The sequence below is a fragment of the Trematomus bernacchii genome, unplaced genomic scaffold (assembly GCF_902827165.1).
Source record: "Trematomus bernacchii unplaced genomic scaffold, fTreBer1.1, whole genome shotgun sequence".
NCBI classification, from domain to species: Eukaryota; Metazoa; Chordata; class Actinopteri; order Perciformes; family Nototheniidae; genus Trematomus; species Trematomus bernacchii.
In genome coordinates this window covers 22,838,560-22,861,911 of record NW_022987720.1, presented here as the reverse complement: position 1 = coordinate 22,861,911, position 23,352 = coordinate 22,838,560, and the positions used below count along the sequence as shown (strand labels likewise).

At 37.5% G+C, this 23,352-nt stretch overlaps 1 protein-coding gene and 2 pseudogenes across 7 annotated transcripts; all 3 read right to left on the bottom strand.

Annotated features, from left to right (window-relative positions):
- Positions 1–444: 444 nt before the first annotated feature.
- On the bottom strand, positions 445–2,959 carry LOC117493471 (annotated as a pseudogene).
- Positions 2,960–3,126: 167 nt separating this feature from the next.
- LOC117493023 lies at positions 3,127–11,208 on the bottom strand (annotated as a pseudogene).
- A 5,870-nt stretch (positions 11,209–17,078) lies between these two features.
- Positions 17,079–23,350, bottom strand: LOC117492953 (interferon-induced protein 44-like). 7 transcript variants are annotated; one of them, XM_034143393.1, is made up of 7 exons: positions 23,006–23,350; positions 22,516–22,572; positions 22,007–22,040; positions 21,551–21,661; positions 18,270–18,316; positions 18,145–18,178; positions 17,365–17,916 (listed from the first exon to the last, which is right to left on the bottom strand). In XM_034143393.1, the coding sequence occupies exons 2-7, from the start codon at positions 22,517–22,519 to the stop codon at positions 17,703–17,705; spliced, it is 444 nt and encodes a 147-aa protein (XP_033999284.1). In that variant the 5' UTR covers positions 22,520–22,572; positions 23,006–23,350; the 3' UTR covers positions 17,365–17,702. The 7 variants fall into 7 exon arrangements, 6 of the variants coding, with proteins under 6 accessions (XP_033999283.1, XP_033999284.1, XP_033999285.1 ...); XM_034143394.1 differs by having other exon boundaries at positions 21,551–21,658; XM_034143392.1 differs by lacking the exons at positions 22,516–22,572; positions 23,006–23,350 and adding an exon at positions 17,079–17,274 and having other exon boundaries at positions 17,721–17,916; positions 22,007–22,123.
- Between the last annotated feature and the right edge of the window lie 2 nt (positions 23,351–23,352).

Here is a 23,352-nt window from a genome sequence, read left to right as displayed (position 1 = left end):
CTCTGAAGAACAGAGGATACATTACTGTTTAGTAGCTAAAGTGTGTGTACAAATACAAATAAATAAATAAACGGAGGCCGATGACAAATTCTTCTCATTATCCCTAGTACATACAATGCATACCAGACTACAACTGAAACACTAACAACCATATTGCCCACTTTATGTAATTATCTTTCCTGTTCCCCCACTGACATTTCACATGGTGATATAAAAACAAGATTGGCCTAAAAACATAACTAAAAACATCATAATGCAAAGACTCAAATACATGAGAAAGAAAGCCTTATATTTACTCAGCAAGGTAGTATAGTATAGATATGATGCATTACAGGCTGCAAATGAAAACCTTAAAACTATCTTGCCCATGTTATGTAATTATCATTCCAGACAGACTTGCTACATGTTGTTATAAAAAAAGACCTGCCTCAGCAGTATGCAGTTTTACATATGGTTGACAAAGTCTTCTCCAGATTTAATCATCCGTCTCAGTGCGCTCAGTATCAGTGTATCAGTGTCATCTTTTGTGTCGATCTCTGAGTGGTAGTTCTTCACAGGAAAGATGCGGTTTTGTAGAAAACCCAGCATGCCACTCAACTCCTCAATCTACATATTACAATTTGACATTTAATAAATGAAAGTGCTGATCAAAGGAGATTTAGCTGTTAAAATATAACAGTATAAAACAAAATCCAACCTTAATTACAGCTCTCTACAAACTGAATGTCAGATATAAACGTACCTTTTTCTTCAGGTACTTGCTCTTATACACGTTCCTTATATCATTGCCGACCTCTTGACAGGTTTCATCAATTTTGGTGAGAATAGCAATTTCGGGAACCCCAATACAGAGCAGAATCAAGATTCAAACAAAAATAATGTTGGTATGGTTATTTTATTTTGATTAAATGTATTATTGTAAAAGCCAAACCCTTACCCATGTCTCTGGCTGCAAGTCTGACTTCCCTCAGTTTTTTCACTAAATCATCAGTCAGGAATTGTGTTGGCGGAGAGGATGCAAACCAGAACATGAACTCTGTCATTTAGAGAGGGGTCACTGTTGTAGTCTTGTTTATCCTCAGACAATGTAGAGAGAGGATTGAACTGGAAAACAATGTAAAAGTAAATTTTGCATGCAAAGTAGTACAGTTCAGTGGTTTCTTATATAGCCTTGTTAGTTTTCTATATTTCATTTGAATACAATTGTGCTAGTAGAAACAGAACATTGGATTGCATTTCTAATACATTTGCAACATATGAAAACGTTTAAAGAATTCAGTTGTACATTGTAACCATCCTTCACGTGTCCCTTCATGGCCAGTTTGACGTCTTTCACACAAATTCCTCTTCCTGCATCCTTCTCAAGGCCCATGATGTCATTGAAGACAAAAGGGTAATATGTCCCTGGTGCTCCTTTTTGGATTTGGTATGCTTTGTACTGTTAAACATGAACATGCCTTGTAATGAGAAACAATACACTACAACATTTGTAAAACTCAACAACATAAAAAAACTTAAGAAAACACAACAGCATTTAAAGAAAAACTGTTACAATGTATGACATTCATGATAAATACTTTTGTGGTGAAGCTCCCGTGAGAGATTGCATCTACGCCAGCTCGATCAGATATTTCGCCTCGTAAAGCACTTTCCACAGAGTTGATGAAGCTGGACTTTCCAGCACCAGCAGGTCCATAAAGCATAAATCTGAGCTGGACCTCCTTATCAGGAGGCTGATATTCCTTCACAAACTTTAGGTCTCGTTCTTTGTCTCTGATCAATAAAAACAACATTAGATTAAGTTTAGATCAAATTATTAGCAGTTTTGCATAATGGTGTCCCTGAGACCCAAGAGAAGAAACCATCATGTTTCTAAGAAGTGACAATGAATAGAAAAGATTGCATAACAAATGTGAGTCTCAACAAAGGAGTCTGCAGGTTCATTGTTGTGCTTTTTACACATATGGTGTAACAGATACCCGAGATTTTAAACCACCATGTAACTGAAAAAACTGCCAACAAATACAATATGGCATATCAAAGGTCAGTATCAACAAAGGAGATTGCAGGTTCATAGTTTTGCATTGCATCGTTGAATAAAAGCCACTAAACGAAAAGAGACACCACACATTAAATAATCTCTCACCCCCAAGGCACGCTCCTCCATTCTTTAGGTAAAACTGAAAAGTAAAGTACAGATGTTGCGGTTAAACACGAGTTCCATTTTTAGGAAACACTAAACAAAGAAACGGTTCTTTTTATTTATGATTTTAAGCAATGTTCTGAAATATTTTGAGTATATTACCTTTTGGAGAAGGTGGGGAAGGTTTGTAAAAAAAATTCATGACTTCAACGCGATATTGTTGTAGAAACCTTATCAACACGATATTTGAGTCAGAATATTTCACATTATTTATTTGTAAATGTAGATGTCTTGCAACCTCTCACAGTATAACTGACTCAAGTTTGCTGCACAAGCAAATTATTAATGAATATGTAAATAATAGAAAATTAGAGAGATGCTGAGGTGACTTTTTTTGAGCAGTTGTCTATTTTGGTTTCTCAGAGAGGAAAGTGCTGTACTATGAGGCACAATGCCTATCTGTACTCTGCTATTGCATTTTCTTTCCATCACACCCAATGACTAAGCCTGGAAAACATGTCACCAGTGAGTTTCCTGCAGGTAGACAGAGGGTCAAGTGAAGGCATGTTGTCCTCTGTCCACCATCCAACACTGCATCACCTCTGAGAAGACCATGCTGCTACTTTTACCTGTCATGGTTCAAATGCAGTTTCATCTGCTTTTTAGTGAGTACACCAACTCAACTTTTAATGCTCCCACTTCAACAAATTTGAAGTCTTTGTTGCTTCACTGTTGGTATGCTGAGTGCTGACTCAGCGAAGACAGTCCTCCGAAGGGTCCTAGCACAATGCAGCTCGAGTCCATCTCCACTGCCATTGTACTTAAGGGAGGTGTTCTCATGGACAGAAACAAAGACTTGCCTCAGGCAGTTTGTCTGTTACATATACATGCAATTGGATTACACAAAATGCATTGCAAATACACTCAAATTCATTCAAACAGTAATGCTTGGACTGGGAAACACAACTTTTTCACTTAAACTGTGTTCTAAATTCAATGTTTATTTAATTACTTTTTGGTATTTGAAAACAAATGTTGTAATGCAGCTGAGTCATGAGTGTTTTCAATGCATTATTTTTAGGGGGATTGTTAGAGTTTACACACTGCATTTACAGACAAACTACTTTGTGTTGTAGCAGCATTATCTAAGTTAACAGGAATTAGTTTGTTTAATTGAAATAGCAAACCTTAGAAATCATGAGTTAGTATAATTCAAATGTAAAGTTAAGATAATTTATTTCACAACATTTTCCATTGAGTCATACACACTACAAACAGTCTCACTTTGCCTATATTCCTATAATATAAATGCTATGATATATCTATAACATGTTTTAATGTTGCCTGCCCTCCACTGTTACAGTACATGTGTTAGTGTGTTAGATCATGCTTCATGCAGTATGTGGGACTACAGGTTGTTAAGGAAGTCTTCTCCGTAGTCAACCATCTGTCTCAGTGCGCTCAGTATCTGCGCATTGATGTCATCATTTGTGGTGAACTCTGATTGGTAGTTCTTCACCAGAAAAATGCAGTTTAGTAGAATGCCATGCAAATGGCTGAACCTATCGACCTGTGAAACAGAATTTCAGATGATGAGTAAAGGAGGTGACCGAAGGAGATTGTTGTGCTGAAATTCTGAAAATGCTACTATAACATTACAAGTCCAACAACAACTAGAAAATCCTCGATGGAAACGCACCTGTTCCTTCAGGTACACGCTCTTATAGACATTGCTCATGTCTTTTTTCACCTTAGGACAGGCTTCATCAACTTTGGTGAGAATAGCAAATTGTGGAATCCCTGTCAAGACAGAAACATTATTAGTATTTTAAGCAATTGTTTTACTGGTATTTTGAATCATTAACAGTATGACAACAGAAATCCACACAGTCATAACGTAATGAAGTACATATAAATACATTTCATTGAATTGAATAAAAAAAAAATGTATGTAGCACAAAGTTATCTAAGGGCACTTTTCATATAGAGCAGGTCTACACTGTGCTCTTAAATGATCTACACAGTCCAAACACTTCCAGAGTCAAAACCACTGTGATGTCTGTTCTTACCCATATCACTGGCTACTAGTCTGACATCTCTGATCTTCTTCACAACTTCATCAGTTACTAAAGATATTGAGCCGGCAGGGATGACACAAACCAGAGCGTGGACCTTTTCATCCAGAGTGGGACTTGAGATGTAGTCTTTATCACCCTCGTTCAAGGGTTTTCCAGGAATAAACCAAAGAAATAGTCATACTAACGGTTAAATTATAGCAATGATGCAATTACATTTATTTAACTTATTTAATTTTAAGTGTGGAATGCAAACAGAATAAAATAATAATAAAGGAGAAAAGTGAAATAATGTCAGAGTTCAAAGGGTTTTACCTTGTACAGTAACCTTCTGTCACATGTCCCGTCAGGGCCAGTTTGATGTCGTCAATATTCACTCCTTTTTCTGTCTTTTCCAAGCCCATGATGTCACCGAAAATGAAAGAGTAAAATCCCTCAGGGTCTTTTCGGATCTTAAACGTTTTGTACTGTAAAGCAAAATGTGTGGTTATTTGCATTATTTTTATAATTCCCAGCTAACTGTGCAATATAAACAGTATAAACATAGTATATTGGATTCAATTCTGAGTTTCTACCTTATTCCTGAACAGTTACCAAAAAATAACAATGCAAGATGTACTTGCTTCTTATCTTATTCTTGGTTGCAATGTACATAAAGCTAAGTAAACACAAATCAGAACAAAGTCAGATTAAAATGAACATAGAACAAGGAATAAATATTGATTGGGTAATGTTAATGATTTGCAATAGATCAGGTATGGGATTATGAGAGCTTAATAGGAGACTATGAGAACACATTACTCTAGTTCTAGCCGCTCCGCACTGGCTTCCTGTTTCTTTTAGGGTGGATTTTAAGGTCCTCCTCCGGACATATAAGGCCCTTAACGGGCAAGGTCCAAGTTATATTATGAACTCCCTTGTAAGCTACAAGTCATCAAGAACACTGCGATCCTCTGCTGCTGGTTTTTTACAAGTTCCAAAAAACAGCGTTAAAAATAAGTTTGGTAATGCAGCTTTCATTAACTTTGCCCCAAAGCTATGGAACAAAATACCTGTAGACATCAGGGAAGCCAGCTCGATGGAAGTCTTTAAAAAAAAAAACTCAAAACACATTTGTACAATTTAGCCTTTTAGGAAGCAAACTCCTGCTCTCTGCTGCACTTTCTCAATGCATTGCGATGCATTTTAACCGTGAAATGTCTATGTGAAGCACTTTGGACTGCACTTGTATGAAAGGTGCATACAAATAAAGATTATTATTATTATTATTATAGAATGCAGGAATCATATTTGACAGAGATGATAAAAAAAACACACAAATACATCCCTGGAAAAATTACCTTACCTTTAAAGCTCTCTCCAGAGATTGAATCCGTCATAACTCGACCGGTAACTCTGCCACGTAAAGTGCTTTCGACAGAGTTGATGAAGCTCGACTTGCCAGCACCGACTGGTCCATGAAGCAGAATTCTGAGATTTTTCACTTCTTTGTTACGAGGATGGTAACACTTCATGAAATCAAGATGTTCCTTGTTGGTGCTTTTCAAACAAAGAAACAACATTGTAATAAAATAGTGTGTGATTTGTATTACTGAATACACAACATATCACCACTCATACTCACTGTGCCACATCCCTCCATGGCTCACTCAAAAGAGATTGTGCTAAACAGAAAGTTTCATTTGTTGAAATCCAGTGAAACAAGGCTGTACATTACATTTCATTAAATAAATGCATTTTTTTCTGAGAATGCTGGCATTATTTATATCCCAGCCATCGCACCATGTCATTAAAAAGACATGCAAAGTCGAATATCAGTTTCTGTATATCACTTTCTTGGTTATCAGGAAGATGAGACAAGTAATTGGGCAAATCAGCCAATACCTCAGTATTGCCCCCTGTGGTGTTGCACTACGCATCACCAACTCATCCTCATCCTCATTTGAGCTCACCCTTGAAACTGAAGCCATAGGAGAGACGGTTGTCTCCACCTGGTGAGCTTTGGAAGATTCATTTTGGTCATCCCTGGTGCAGTACTTCTTCAGCATGTTGATATGACACACTCTGGTAGGACGTCTGCGGTCAGGTGTTTGAATGACGTAATTTGTTTCACGAGCTTCTTATCTACAACATAAGGACCAGAACATTTAGTAGACAGAGCAGAACCAGGTACAGGCAGTAGAACCAACACCTTGTCACCTGGCTGAAACAAGCGCGCTACCGCCTTCTGGTCGTAGCGTTTCTTCATCTTCCCTTGAGTAGAGGTCAGAGCTTCCTTAGCCAAGGAGCACGCACGATGTAGACGATCCCTTAGTTTGGCGACATACTCCGGGATACTGCAAACTTTTTTCGTTGGCATGATCAAATGCTCTTTAAGAACTCTTATACCCCATTCACACCAACGGTGTTTCAGGGCCGGTTCGGAGCTGGAGCTTGAAAAGCACCGGGTTTTCCTGTTCACACCGCAGCGGAGCAGCCTCTAAACTCCGGAATCCGGTTCGTTTCGAGCACCAAAAAGTTGTCCGTCTAGAAGCAAGAACCGCATACGTCACGCTTACGTCGGAGGGGGGCGAGATTAACCTGAGCTAACAGTTAAGGCGAGTACGGCAAATACAAGTTGTAACAAGCAGTAGTGCTGAGCAAAGTGACTAGAACTCAACCACACACTTGTAAAAAAAAAAAACACGCTTTATAAAGTCAGGCAACACTAACCAGGCTTCGTGTGATTCTGTTTATTTGTACCTTACTTTGACCATCCGTTCGCTGTTATTGATCATTGTGGAGAGCAGGCAGACGTTTTGTTTGTTATTATAGCAGCTATCGGATGGAATCAATACATGGGCTGCACAGGTTGTCATGTCCGACTATCACAAGTAGAATCATAATGAAAAATACGCCGGTAAAAAGTGCCTGTAGAAAACGGCTTAGCAAGTAGTCAGTTTAGCTTCGGTTGCTATGCTAACATCACCCATGTTATACCAGAGAAACTTTCATAACAGCGTTGTGATGCCAAACAGCGTCAATTCAGACTGACACACATTCACTTAAGGGGAACTGGGGATATGTATCAGCTGCTTGTGTGACAGTCAGACAGTGAATACTTTAGAGCCGTGTGAGCTAACCCGGAGCTAACGGGAGAATAAACTCCCGTGGAAGAGCAGCCAGCACTGCAGCGGTCGGTAAATGCCGCTGAAACACATTAATAAACAATGAACCACGGCACTCTGGAGAAAAGTATAAGGTTGGGGAAGTCGTTATTTAATTTAATCTGGCTTCGTATGATTAAAAGCAACACGATCATCGACCCGACGCAGTCCCCGGCCCGTTGTTGTTGTGAGGTGAGCTCCGTTGGGGAGAAAATCAGCGACGTAAACTGTGACGTCATGACGCAGCAGCGGCAGCACCAGTCGGGCTCTGAGCGGTGTGAAAAGAGCCGGAGCTAAACCGAAGTACCGGTTCTGAACCTGAAAAGCTCTAGCACGGAGCTTGAACCGGAGTTGCGTTGGTGTGAAAGGGGCATATGGGACCTGGAGACAATAACACACAACCAATAAAATGAGAGTCAGCGTAAAGGTTTGACAAAAGGTTTATTCTTGTAAACCTAGAAACTAAACAGAAAACCTTACAGAAATACTCTGTGTGTGAGGAGGAGGAGTCGAAGGATTGTGCCAAACAAAAGAAACAAGCATAACAAAACCAGGCCTATCTGGTCAGTGTATGTTTTGGTCATTGGATTTTCTTTTCACAAATGGAAATTCAAAAACAAAAAACGACTGGATATTTGATTTTAGTTTTCAAATTGAAAAACCAAAATTGAAATACAAGGCGTTTTTCTTTATCACGGTCAAAAAGGGATTTACTAAACTTAAAAAACGGGATGATTTTCATTTTCTACTTCTCAAAACAAAAAATAAAATCACTAGAAAACAGAAACAAAAGAAACCCCCGTTTTTTCATATTCTGCTACCGGAAGTTACCTTACAAAATAAGAGCGCAGACGAAACTCACGGAAGTGATTTCAAAACAAAAGCACTCGTAGGCTATGCTAAAATGCCACTTTGAATCACTACAGTATCCTGTTGAAGGAACTGTGATTATTATAAACAAGGAGAATTTAGCGATCACAATGAAAACGGCCAAGACACACTTTGAGCCCAGAAAATGAATGTTATAAAGGGCTGTAAATATAATAGGCCTATTTCTAAAATAGACAACATTGTTAGGAGATTTCAACTATACAGCGATTCTGCACTGCGGTCAACTCAGCCGTCTGGGTGACCAGATGTCCCGCTTTGTGCAGTATTGCACAGCATTTTCACGACTTTTGGTGAGTCCCGCAAATTGAGACGATGTCCCGCATATTTCATTTTGATTGGCTAAAACGCTTTTCTAAAATCTGATTTATGACATGAATCAGATGCGGAGAAAGGCCGGCTCGGTTCGCTGACGGCCGGCACCGCCCTTTATTATTATTATATGTTTTAAACTTTATATATACAGTCTATGGTTTTAAACGGCATCATGTAAGTTGCGCTGACAGGCGACAGAGGTTCACAGGCCCCGGCTCCATGGGAACGCATACGGCAAAACGCATAGGAGTAACGCAAACGCAAACGCCAAAAAGCTTCCGCCCACACGCAATATACACCGGATTGTGTCCGCTACACGAGACAGCTCCGTTTACATCCAACCGCTGGAAAAGCTGCAGTACATATGCCGAACCTGTACGTGGCGCTGTAACTTCCTCCACAAAAGCAGCAACTTCCTCCACAAAAGCAGCGAAGAAGAATGGTTGTCATGGCTGCACTTCTGTTTATTCTCCTTGGTGGGGGCCGACGGAACCGGGCAGAGTTTTTCGCCGGTCAACGTGTGTTAAAGTTGAAATCTTCCGGACAAAATTATAAAAGTGCCGGTCAAAGGTCTTCATTGTTATTTATTGAGCTTTAAAACAAATGAATAACGACGATATATAATCATAAAATACACGGAGCCTGTCTCTTTTTCCTCTCTTCTGACAGCGTCAGTGTCTGTCTCATGCAGCAGCTGATCCTGTAATGAGTGACCCGACAGTAAAAAAAAACATATTTATAACTAGTTTAGGTAGTTTGAGAGGTAATTAAAATAGCTAAGGGTGATGATCTGACTTGAAGTGTGTGTTTTGCTCCCGCTGCATCACAGCGGGAGGAGCTGCGTGTCTCCGTCCTGTCAGATTAGACTTCACTCGCGTTTATGTCCATATCGAGATAAAGATAAATAATCTGAATTCAGTGTGCAGTGTACTTTTGCGGGGGTGAGCAGCAGAGGCGGGGAGAGGCGGGGCTATTGCGTCGTCATTATCAGAAACGGATGACCGTATAGGCTACCACACGGCCCCGTTGGACCCCCCAGAACGCTCCGTTCCCAGATCTATCCACCTTTGGACCCATTGTCGTTTGCAGGGTCCGTTTCTACCGTTCCGTTACGGCGGCGTCTAGCTTAAAGGGCTATACGCAAGAGAAATATGCGGATTCAACCCGTTTTCGTTCCCGTGGAGCCTAGGCCACAGGCCCGCTGACAGTTCACGAGCGTCCATAGTGTCTCTCCACCCCCCGTTGACAGTTCACGCGTCGACATTGCATTTACATGTCCCACGGGCCACATTGTCCCACACAAACATACTCTAGAGCAGAAGTGGCTTGACACAGTAAAATTACTTCAATGTATTGTTAGTAGTAATATCCTTCAGCAAAGTAACACACTCTGTCACTCTGGTTGCCCTCTTATGATGCTGCTGTCTTTTAATATATAACTATTTTTCAGCCGCCAATTCGTTCCTCGCAGATTCTTCAGTCTCATCAGCCTCATCCTTCCATCAGTCCCAGTCAACGCTCAAAGTGTGTCTTGGCCGTTTTCATTGTGATCGCTAAATTCCCCTCGTTTATAATAATCACAGTTCCTTCAACAGGATACTGTAGTGATTCAAAGTGTGATTTTAGCATAGCCTACGAGTGCTTTTGTTTTGAAATCACTTCCGTGAGTTTCGTCTGCGCTCTTATTTTGTAAGGTAACTTCCGGTAGCAGAATATGAAAAAACGGGGGTTTTTTTTGTTTCTGTTTTCTAGTGATTTTATTTTTTGTTTTGAGAAGTAGAAAATGAAAATCATCCCGTTTTTTAAGTTTAGTAAATCCCTTTTTGACCGTGATAAAGAAAAACGCCTTGTATTTCAATTTTGGTTTTTTCAATTTGAAAACGAAAATCAAATATCCAGTCGTTTTTTGTTTTTGAATTTCCATTTGTGAAAAGAAAATCCAATGACCAAAACATACACTGACCCTATCTCTCCGTCTATCCTTTGAAACAAAAACTCAAACAAAAACCCTCACTAACTAAACTACTCAGAATTGGACAAAAACAGAATACAGCTGGTGGCAACAATCCGCTAACCTAGTGTGTCTTAACATTAGTTATCTACGTGATGAGAAGTGTACAGGGTACCCCAGACTTACCTAACTCCTCCACCTCTCAACACACACACTTTCAACAAAGGTCATACAAAACAAAGAGAAATATTGTCGTTTACAAGGCAGTCAATTGCAGGCTCCTCCATCAGAAATCTACCCAGAGTGAGAGAGAGAGAAGACTTCCTGGGTGCCTCCTTTATGGTCGGCCTTGGCTGCTGATAGGCCAGCTGAGGGTGAGAGGATCCAATCAGCCATCAGACTCTGGTGCACAGGCAGGTCCTGATCAGCTGCTGATTAGCTGTGCAGAAGACAGGGAGAAGAGAGAAAAGCAGGAGGGAAGGAGAACCACACAAGTACAGCCTGCCTGGCACGTAACAATCTCACAAGCTCAAATTGTGATAGGTCAAGAGTCAAGACTTACCTCCTCCCATATCTGTAATGTAAGAAATGCACATGTAAATGTGAATGCAACCCTTTCATGCATGAATTATGAAAGCCTCACTCAGGATTTTTTTTACCAAGTGTTTTTATTGCTCTTGGGGCATGAAAATCAAGATTTTAACTTTAGTTTTGTTATATCTAGTTTTTTCAAATTTAGGAAAAAAATGTTTTATATGTCCACTCAGGTATGCGTTAAAGTCTAAACTGAAAACTTATACATTTGTATAAATAAAGATTTGCAAACTTAAAATTACATTATAATAACTTAAGTATATATATTTAAGGCCCAAAAAGATATTGCAAATGAAGTATTTTCAAGAAGAACAGTAGCAGTAACAGTATGAAGTTTAGTTGAAATATAGCCAGTGATGCATGACGTCCACTGTAGTGGACAGGCGAATAATCATGATTTCCTGCAAACATAAAATCAATACTTTGACAATTTATGAATTATATGATTCCTTAGTTGTTACTTGATGTCACCAAATGTTTTATATCTGCAGGGAGCGCTTTCCATGAAAGGATTGGCAAGATATAGATGGGTGACTTGGTCCATCTGGCTTTCTGTTGTCCATCTTGGTTGGTTTAGAGACATGTATCATGCACTTGCACTGACTTTCCACTGAGTGGCAGTGTATGGTATGATGCAATAGCGTCCTATGTAGTGGCTGATGGTGCAACTATGCACAAAAAAAACATGCATATACAAGAAAACACCTTTTGAATAGCTGTCCACTGTAGTGACCTCTATGCGTGAAAGGGTTACAAGGTTCAAGAGAAATAATTGTATTGCCTGAAATCCAATTAAAAAACTGAAGTTAGGGACTTCTATAGTAAAGACAGTAAATCTTCATTGTTATTTTTTTCTTGAAGGGATATTGACAAATACATAAAAAATATCAAAAGCTAACCGAACAGATGGTATGAAAAACACAACAATTAATAGAAAACATACAGAATGTTAACAATAGACAAAGGTTAAACAACAAGACAGTAGTCCTATATAAAATGATAGTTGAGTTATGTAAAATAAAATAAAGTATAATAATAATAATAATTTAATCAAACCAAATAAATAAATAAAGTAACATGAAACCTGGAGCTCGAAGAATAAATGTTTAATTTATTTGTATTTCTTGTAGTAAATTAAAGATTTAGAGATTAGTATAATAATCACAGTAACTATACATACATAATAACTGTACTACACTAAAATGATACTCAAAATGATGATAGCATATTTAGAATTTACTTGGTTGGTAAAACGTAATAGAAAGTCATTACCTTCACTTATGTGCCTCTTGTTCAAATGCCTTTCAGCTGGACAGTCCTAGTCTGTTTTATAGGTTTGCTTGCTGTTGTTTTGTGCCCTTTTTTTCTTTTTCTTCATCTGACAATTGTGGAGTCGGCAGGCCTGAGTTAATTTCTGGCTTTTAATTAGACCTACTTGTTAAGCTAAAATAAGTTAGAGAGTCTATGCAAGTTTACCGCCATGCTCGGATCCACCTGGATCGGCATGGTTTTACCCCTACTAACGTCTGGAAAACCAGTTTCTGTGAAATGATCCTAGTATCTGTGATGAGGTGTGTTTGTTTGGCAGTTGTGCAATGTCACCTCATGACAGCAGAGGGGAGCGTGGAGTTCATTTTGGATCTCCCAATCTAAATGGGTGGGATGTTTTTATTTAGAGAAATGGTTCACAGTTAATATAGGGCTTTGTGCATCTCTTGTTACATTGTGAAGATTATTTCCCCCCCTTCCAATCGTAAAAGGTATAGTCCTTAAAGGTGGGGTAGGTAATTTTGGAGAAACCAGCTCGAGTGCGCTAGAATTTGAAAACCGGAAAAAATCTGCCACTTCCTTACAGAGCCCCTCCTCCAACACACACGAACGCGCACATGACCAAGGAGGGCACGAGATAAATTTGTGCACAGATGGAAGGCTGATATGACAGGCAGGTAGGCCATCCATCTAGTGTGTCTCACCACAGGCTGAGAAAAAAACGAATTTCCTCAAAGGGCCATTATCTTCCTGTGGAGGGAAAGACTGAACATCTAGGGACTTACCAATGCAAAGTGAAAGCAAAACGTTAAGCTTCCAGAAATGTCAGGGGATTTTGCTTACAGCCTGCTGTGTGTGTGAGACATTGCTTTTCTTGTGCTGAATAGTGTCACAAAAATTCAGATAATATAACAAACCTTAGCATCTGTCATGTCAGTCAACTAAACAGTTAACTTTTTCAAAACATAGATTTTACATTCGGATTAAGCAGTATTGTATTTGCAGTTGTCACCATTATTTCAAAAAAAAATTAACCACAGTTCACCTACTTAAATGCATTTGCATAAGCTTTTCAGTGAGTAACTGCTGACAACATCTCTCCTCACAACTTCACTTTTAACTCCACTGGACTGTTTGGACTGATCAAGAACACTTACTCTACTTTTTTTTTTTAAACTGTCGCCTTTTACAAACTGGAATTTAGATCACAGCCCTATTGCAATTATTTCTGAAAGAGACACCTACAGTAATGACTACTTTACACTTAGTCACAACTGAATGAGCATTTACTCTTGACAATATTTTAATCAGAATTACATGAATTATGTAGAACATCAATTGTTACAATAGTGTTCCCTCCAACAACAACAACAACAGGATAGTTTAATGTTCAGTGTAGGTGTCTAGTTGCAGATCCAACAGCAGGCCTCCACGCCTATAAAGAATGAAATGCATTATAGTATAACCATCTTATACACCCTGTAGAAAGCTGTAGTGATGGTGATTTTCATTAAAACTTACCTCAGCTGTGCTGGATGATAACCACAAATAAGTCTGTGTATAATCATGAGTTGACGTTCATATTCTATTGAGTTGCAAATACATTTGTTGTTTACCTAAGTGTGTGCAGTAGCAGTTGTTGCTGCTTGTTATGTCTTATCTACAGTTTCCTTTAGATCATGTGATTTTAAAGAATAACCTCCCACTAAGGACTGATGGGGTTTGTCAGTGGCAGCCTCTCAAGTTCAAAGTCAAAAGTATCACACACCCCACAACAGTTTCTCTTTCTCTCTCTTTAAACTGTGCTTTTGAACTTACTGTGAGACTTTCCTTAAAGTGGCAGTTCACCTTTTGTCCCCAATGTATCTTCAAGAAAAATGTTGACATTATTGCAGAGCAAATGGCTGAAATTCATAAAAGATGTGTGTTAAAGGACTCCTATTATGCAAAATGCACTTTTTGATGTCTTTTATACATAAATATGTGTCCCCGATTTCATTTCATTTCAAACCTTTATTTATCCAGGTGTATCCCATTGAGATCATTGATCTCTTTTTCAAGGGAGACCTAATGTGTAAGGAGACCGATGTGTAAGGAGACTCACAAAGTGTCAGACAATACAACCCTTTCTCTTTTCCTCCGTACCCACATCTCTAAAAACGGGGGTACAACGGAGCTGATCCAGATTTGCTGTGGACCTGACGTCATTCAGCAGGATGTCTACGGGAGGGACTTAGAGTTGAAGTTATTATATATATATAATACATATAATTGCATTGTTCTAGCGGTAAACACTGAATAAAGAACATGTCAAGCTATGTGCTGTGTCAGCAACAATGCACAGTGTGTTTTGGAAGCAATATGGTCTGTGTTTACATTAGCAAGCATATCTAACACTATATGTATATATGAGAATATGTGTAAAGAAGCCGGATATAAAGGGTACTGTCCTTGTGGTAAACCCAAGAGAGAAAGCATTTGAGCTCCATACTGTTTCAGAAATAATGCTTGATGTGATTTGGAACATAATATGGTGTTGAATCACGGCAGCGTTTAGCTGAGTTTCTGCCGGTAGTCACCCTTCTCTTCACAGAGCTCACCGCTTGCATGCGGACGATTCAAAGGGGCGTGGCCAGCAGCAGCTCCAAAGGGGTGTGGCCAGCAGCAGTTTGGGTTACATTGAAAGGGCCAGACCCATAATCAGCCCTTTTGTAACAGGGCTGAAATAGAGGGGTATGAGGCATGCTACAATGGGTGATCTGTTTGGTATTTTGAGCAAAACACTTCAGAGACATGTTTTGTATAGATATGGCCCTATAATATATTGTTCAAATATAGCATAATAGGTGACCTTTAATGTGTCTAAGTTCCATACATATATTCAACTTCGTGTTTGTATTCTGTTGTAAATTAAGAGTGTACTAAAAGAACAACAGAGTATCAAAAGTCACGTTGCTTATTGGCAAAATCTCAATTTGACCTTTTGCATTGAAAGAAAGAACACAAAACGTAACTGATGTGTCAGGGATCAAGTATTTGGTAAGGTTTTGTGTAATGGGATATATATGTATATGAATGTATTATGGTCAAAACATCATTAAGACTCTTCACAGCAGAAGTAATCCGGTTCTAAATTGGAGACCAATTAAAAGTTTAAAAGTTTATGTTGTTTAGTTGAGCATCCAGTGGTCCAGCCTGTCTGGATTCCCTGACGAAAAATCAACACAGATAAAGAAATATATAAAGTACCATGTGTAAGGTTACTGACACTGACTTCTTGCAGTAAAACTTAAATTACCTCAATGCTGAACCGCTTCAATAACTTACTTGAGCTGAACCAAACCAAATTGCAATATCTACTTAACATTATCTCTGGAACCATTGTGATATGTGACATTCATATTTTTAAGATACACACACCTTATAGAAACACTGCACACACACTGAACTAACGCTGACATTACCTAGTCTTTTTATATATATATACATACTGTACATATATAAATACATATTACATGACATTTTATTTTGAAGAAGTTACAGACTCAGACTTAAATGGGGCACCTGCATTAGAGAAAAGTCATTAAGAAAAAGGAGACCAAAGACAAATTTCAATATTTGTGCTATTTATTGTGGTTTTACCTGAACAGCCGTACTGTAGTAACATTTTGATATAAATAAAGTGCAACACTGAATAGAAAATACCTTTAAATCAGTGACGGGTACAGCATATGTAATCCTTAATCTAAAAAGGTTTTACTTTCCAACAGAATTTAGTCCTTGACCTGCAAATAATCAGATTCTTGATAACCTGGAGACGGAAAAATAAAATACTACATGAACCATTAAAAGCACAAATAACAACATCATAATTCAAAGACTCCAATACATGAAAAATAAATCATTTTCATATTTAACTCAGTAATGTAGTGGTATAGTATAGATATGATGCATTACAGGCTGCACATGAAAACCTAAAAGCCATATTGCCCAATTTATGTAATTATCATTCCAGACATGCTTTTAACATGTTGTCATAACAACAAGACCTGCCTCAGCAGTATGTCGTTTTACAGGTCGTTGACAAAGTCTTCTCCAGATTGAATCATCCGTGTCAGTGCGCTCAGTATCAGTGTATCAGTGTTATCACTTGTCTCGTGCTCTGAGTGGTAGTTCTTCACAGGAAAGATGCAGCTTGTTGGGAAACCCAGCACGCCATTCACCTCCTCAATCTACATTTAAGAATTTGACATTTAATAAATAAAAGTGCTGATCCAAGGAGATGTTGCGGTTACAATATTACAGTGTAAAACAAAATGATATCCCAAAATGAATTACAGCTCTTTACAAACTAAATTACAGATATAAACTTACCTTGTTCTTCAGGTGTTTGCTCTTATACACGTTCCTTATATCCCTGCCAACCTCTGGACAGGCTTCATCAATTTTGGTGAGAATAGCAATTTCAGGAATTTCTGCCAATACAGAGCAGAATCAAAATCAGTTAAAAATAATGTTGGTACAGTTATTTTATTGCATTGTTATTATATTTTTTCTTATTATATAAAAATAGAATATATATATAATTTATGTCAGATCTAATGTTATGCATTATTGTAAAAGCTTGACCCTTACCCATGTCCCTGGCTGCAAGTCTGACTTCCCTGAACTTTCTCACAGAATCATCCTGCATTCCTGCTGTGCTGCCAGGGATGACGCAAACCAGAACATGAACTCTGTTGTCCGGTGCCTTGCTCAAGGGCACCACGGCAGGGCCCAGGAGGTGAACTGGGACCTCTCCAAGTAGCAGTCCACACTACATATTTAGGTCTGTTCGGGGACTTGAACCGGCAACCCTACGGCTCACAGTCCAAGCCCCTACTGACTGAGCCACTGCCGGACGCAACAACAACAAAAAACATCACAATGAAAAACCACATTTTTTAAATCAATATCTTTTTTTTAATAAAGTACATTTTTGCAAAACAAAACAATGTGAAACAACTTTTAAAAAATATTTCTGTTGGGCCAGACAGGATTTTATTTGAGAATGAAAGTTATGATAGGGGGGGATAGAGTGATGACACGTGTTAACAGACCACAAGCCTCAGAGCATGGGGCACCAGCTCTAACCACTGAGCCAGAGAAAGAAATACTTCATGTTTTTTAATTGTTGTTGTGTCTTGTGAAAGGTTTTTATGTTTTGACTTTCAGGGCCACCATAGCAGTTTGTCTCCTGCTTAAAAGTAAAGTAAAATAATATAATAGATAAAAGAGTTGTTACATTTCAAGTGTTACAATGTAAGACATTCATGATAACACTAAAAAGGGATTCTTACTTTTGTGGTGTAGCTCTTGCCACCGATCGCATCTGTTTTAGCTCGATCAGTTATTTCGCCTCGTAAAGCACTTTCCACAGAGTTGATGAAGCTGGACTTGCCAGCACCAACAGATCCATAAACCATAAATCTGAGCTGGACATTATCTTTAAAAGGCTGGTATTCCTTCACAATCTGCAAGTCTCCTGCTTTTTTTCTGTTCAATGGAAAAGAAAATCAGTTGATTATAATGGTGTCACTGAGACCCAAGAAAAAACCCCATTATTTTTCTAAGAAGTGACAACAAATAGAAACAATTGCATTACAAAGGTGAGTCTCAACAAAAGAGTGTGCAAGTGCATACAGTAGTTGTGCTTTTAAAAAGTGTTATTTGAATAAAAGCCACTAAACACCAGAGACACCAAACACTGAAAAATGAACTCACCCCCAAGGACCCTTCCTCCATTCTTGAGGCAGAACTGAAAAGTAAAGTGAACATTTGCAGTAAAACATTAGTCCCATTTTGATTGATTTGATCTATTAGGCAATGTTTAGAAAAATGTTACTCACCTTTTGGAGAAGGTGGGGGGGAGTTGGGGGGGTCGAGTTTCCCATGGCTTCAACAAGAAATTGTTGTAAAAACATTATCGATACAACATTTGAGATCAAATATTTCACAACATTCATCATGTATAGTAAAGTATTATTATAATTATGTAAAATATTGTAAATCCCTTTGCTTTGCAACTTCTCATACTCAAATGTGCTGCACAGGAAAAGTTTTTATCATTTATTAATATTTTAAAGTCGGTTAAATTGTTATTGCAGAAAATATACAACAAATAAAGTTTGTTCAAGTTAAAAAGTACACGGTTAAAATAACTAAAAACTGTAAACATTTTTCATTTTCACTTGATCAAAAGCTAAATTGTCCCACTCAATAAATACTCACAGTACTTGCTTATGAGTTTACAGCATATACTTGATAAGCGTACTACTGCCATAGGGGCAGTTTAGTGTTATATTAAACCCTTTAAATACGTCTATCTAGTTTTAATATATACTTGAAAGATTTAGTTTTTATACAATTTCAGTGAAAATGTATAAGTCTGTTTATGTTTACTGCACCTTATTTCTAACAGACATTTAAGGTCAAATACATTATTTCACTTATCCCCTTTCTTTTATTTATCCAGAGAATTATCTTTCATTTAATCTTGCTCACTACAAACAAGCAGCATTTTGGCCAATTCTGTTTTTGTACAGGTTATAAACAGATTAAATCAAACGAAATAAACACCCAGAGATAGACAAATATAGGTTTATATATATTTTCTTTTTTCTAAGCGCAGCTCTACAAAGCATTAAAGGTTTGAGATAAAACTAATGTTAACATACAAACAGTAACTATCTCTATAACTGTACTACACAAAAAGGATAGCTACTGTACAATCAAAATGATGAAAGCATAAGCACTTTTACTTTCATGTTCAGTTATAGCACACCGTGACTTAAAGGAATTGCCTTTATAGATGTACAACTTAATGTTTACTGACCTCATAAAGTAAAGTTGATTTCTCTTTAGTCATTCACATATGACAATAGTCACAACTGAATGACTGAATGCATTTAGTCTGTGTCAGATCCAACAGCAGACCTCTACACCCATTTTTTTTAATTGAATCTGAATGTGACTTTAGAACTTAAACACACTTTCTCATGAGTTTACCTCAGAATACTATTGAAATACAAAAACATGGTTAGAATGTGAAGTGTGTCCAGTATAGCTGTTATATTCTGATTTGGTGGTATCTACACTGTAAGAAACGTACCGTGAAATTCACAGTATTTAACTGGCAGCAATTGACAAGTTACTTACTGTAAAATGAATTACAGTAAGTAACTTGTCAATTGTTGCCAGTTAAATACTGTAAAATGGATTACAGTAAGTAACTTGTCAATTGTTGCCAGTTACTTACTGTAAAATGAATTACATTAAGTAACTTGTCAATTGTTGCAAGTTAAATACTGTAAAATGAAACACAGTAACTTCCAAGTACTGTATTTATGTTTACAGTAATAGTGTTTTAACTGAAAATGCAACACAGTAATATTTAATTACTTTATTTTTTGTAACAGCAGTAGTGTTATAGCTGTAAAATAAAACAGTAATTTCCAAGCATTGTATTTTTGTTTAAGGTAATAGTATTTTAACTATAAAATAAAACACTGCCATTTAAAAAGTACTGTATTTTTGTTTATGGTAATGGTGCTTCAACTGTAAAATAGAAACTTTAATGCCATCATTTTAAGTTACAGTATCAGTATTGTAACTGTAAAACTATTTATTATTGTATACTTCATGTCATGCTGGTAATTTACATATTACCAGAAATTCTTGACACAAATTTAAAGCTCACCAATAACTGCAGGGAGACAGCAAACAATACATTTGAACAATGTATTCTTAATTGTTGAACGGTATCAAGACCATGTAGTTTCTTGTGCTAAATGATGAATATTTTCTTCCATAAAACAATCGATATTAATATCCAAAAACATGGAGATTGCATTTTTAAAACAGTGGCGATAACAAATCAACACAAAAAATATGAAGCCATTTCTTCTGCCAAGCCATTTTAGAGACGTGCTGTAGATGTCACAACCTCGACACAAACTGGAGAACCCAAATGCACGACCCAGAGACACAGTCTTGAATGTGACAAAAATTGTCTTTTTAATGTCATTGAACAGAAAATCCCTCTTAACAGAGTAAGTACTGGAATAACAAAAAAAACGCTCACAAGGAGGAAAAAACTAAGCATAATAAAAAGAGAACTTAAGATAAACTTAAACTAACAAAACAACAAAACCTGACATGAGTGAAAACGATCCTCTCTTTGCTGAGGCCTGGCAAGACCATACGTGGGAACAAACAAGACGAACTGACAGGACAGGGGGGAGACAGGACTATTTAAACATGAGGTGAGTGGGAACAGGTGGAAACAATCAGGGGCGGGGCAGACGCTGAGGCGGGAAAACACACAAAGGGAGGAAGTAACGGGGCCTGAAATGAGAGACAAGAGGTAAGTACAAAATGAAACAGGAAATGGAAAACGAGACACGACATGAAACACGGGGAGTTAACTAGAGATGAATGACATAAATAGACAGACCTGACATGACGTGAATAAACATGAACTGACTAAACATGAAATGACAGACATAATACATAAACATAACACATTTGACGAGACACAACAAAAGGCACTGTTTGGCAAATACATTATCACTATTCTTAGATAATACACAATATTTTAAAACACTTTGAATACAAACAACCAAATGCATGCAGGAATGGACCCTGTACTGAACTTACAAACCTTACACGTGTAAGACATTTTGATTACATAAATTAACTGAATAAATTGTTTGTATTAAAGGTGGGGTAGGTACGTTTGAGAAACCTGCTCGAGATACACTTTTTGTTATATTCCATGGAATGCTCTTAACATCCCGATAGCAATGAATATCTTAAGTGCTTTGACAAAAAATCCATACAAAATTTCATCTGTGGAAGCCGTAGTACTGTAAAAAGTACGACCAATCATTTTAGCCGGCCCAGCTAAAATAACTGGATGGCCTACCTGCCTGTCAGCCTTCCATCTGTGCACAAACTTATCTCGTGCCCTCATTGGTCATGTGCGCGTTCGTGTGTGTTGGAGGAGGGGCTCTGTAAGGAAGTAGCAGATTTCTTCCGGCTGTGTATTTTCAAATTCTAGCGATCTCGAGCCGGTTTCTCCAAAATTACCTACCCCACCTTTAATTACTTTCTTTGTCTCTTGAGTTACCGTGGCTGTTGGGGGAGGTTACTTCCTGGTTCAGCAAAGGGTGTGGCCGAGCGCTGAGGACTCATAAATACTGCAAGGAGCCAATTGGGACAGATTGGGACAAACCACCTGCTTCCATGTTAAAGGGGGGATTTGGGTATTCTGTTACTATTAATTATCCCTTGGTTTCAACTTGGTTTGGCCAAGCCACTATATACAGGTGCATCTCAATAAATTTGAATATCGTGGAAAAGTTAATTAATTAAGATTATTATCAGTTTTGCATAATGGTGTCACTGAGACCCAAGAAAATAAACCACCATGATTATGAAAAGTGACAACAAATAGAAAAATGTGCATAACAAAGGTGAGTCTCAACAAAGGAGTGTGCAGGTTCATTGTTGTGCTTTTAAAAATTGTTATTTGAATAAAAGCCACTAAACACCAGAGACACCACAAACTGTAAAATGAACTCACCCCCAAGGAGCGTTCCTCCATTCCTGAAGCAGAACTAAAAAGTAAAGTGAACATTTGCAGTAAAAAATTAGTCCCATTTTGATTGATTTGATCTTAGGCAATATTTAGAAACATGTTACTCACCTTTTGGAGAAGGTGGGGGGGGGATTAACAGCTGCACAGGAAACATTTTTTTTCATTTATTAATATATTAACCCTTGTATGGTGTTCATATTTTTGTTATTCAGCCAGTGTTCTTGGGTCTGGTGGACCCGCTGCCTTTTTGGGTTTCAATTCAACACAATCAAAGTATGTTATGTTAAAGTCTGTTGATTTGTTACTGCAGAAAATATACAACAAATAAAAGTTTGTTCAATTTGAAAAGTACAAAGGTAAAATAACTAAAAACTTTTACTTTCACTTGATCAAAAGTAAAATTGTCCCGCTCAACAAACCCACACATTTAGTTTACAGTACTATACTTTTATACCTCTATTAGGCAATCTTTTGAAAAATGTTGCGTTACTTACCCATTGAAGAATGTAGGGAGCAAGGTGGGGGTGAATTCTATTGGTCGTTTCCTATGGCTTTAACAAGAAATTGTTATAAAAACATTGTCAATACAACATTTGAAATCAAATATTTCACAACCTTCATCATGTATGTGAAATAATATTGTAAATCCCTTTGTTTTGCAACTTCTCATACTGACTCAAATGTGCTTCACAGGAAAAACCTTTTATCGTTTATTAATATCTTAAAGTCTGTTTAATTGTTACTTCAGAAAATATACAACAAATAAAGTTTGTTAAAGTTAAAAGGTACAAGTGTAAAAAAAAAAAGAAAAGAAAATGTAACTTTATTCACTCCCTCTCAAATAATACCTTTAAAGGTTTGAGATAAAAACTAATGTTAACATACAAACAGTAACTATCTCTTTAACTGTACTACACAAAAAGGATAGCTATAATCAAAATGATGAAAGCATAACAAGAATTGGGAAGTGATAGAAATCCTCACCTTCAGTTACTGTATGTCTCACCCAAGTGCCTCTCAACTCAAAAGGAAAGTCTCTTTTATATGATAACAGCTACTCACTTTCACTTTCATGTTCAGTTATAGCACAACATGTGGCTTAAAGGAATTGCCTTTATAGATGTACAACTTAATGTTTACTGACCTCATAAAGTAAAGTTGATTTCTCTTTAGTCATTCACAAATGACAATAGTCACAACTGAATGACTGAATGCATTTAGTCTGTGTCAGATCCAACGGCAGACCTCTACACCCATTTTTAAATTGAATCTGAATGTGACTTTAGAACTGAAACACACTTTCTCATGAGTTTACCTCAGAATACTATTGA

What these genes read in the sequence shown, in the direction of transcription:
- LOC117492953 (XM_034143390.1), bottom strand. Translation starts at nt 22,083, where the DNA reads ATGGGACTAATTTTTTACTGCAAATGTTCACTTTACTTTTTAGTTCTG. An exon ending in TGGAGGAACGCTCCTTGGGG is followed by an intron (nt 21,662 to 22,006) that starts GTGAGTTCATTT and finishes TTAACATGGAAG; the next exon opens with CAGGTGGTTTGTCCCAATCT. An exon ending in AACCTCCCCCAACAGCCACG is followed by an intron (nt 18,317 to 21,550) that starts GTAACTCAAGAG and finishes TTCTTGTTGAAG; the next exon opens with CCATGGGAAACTCGACCCCC.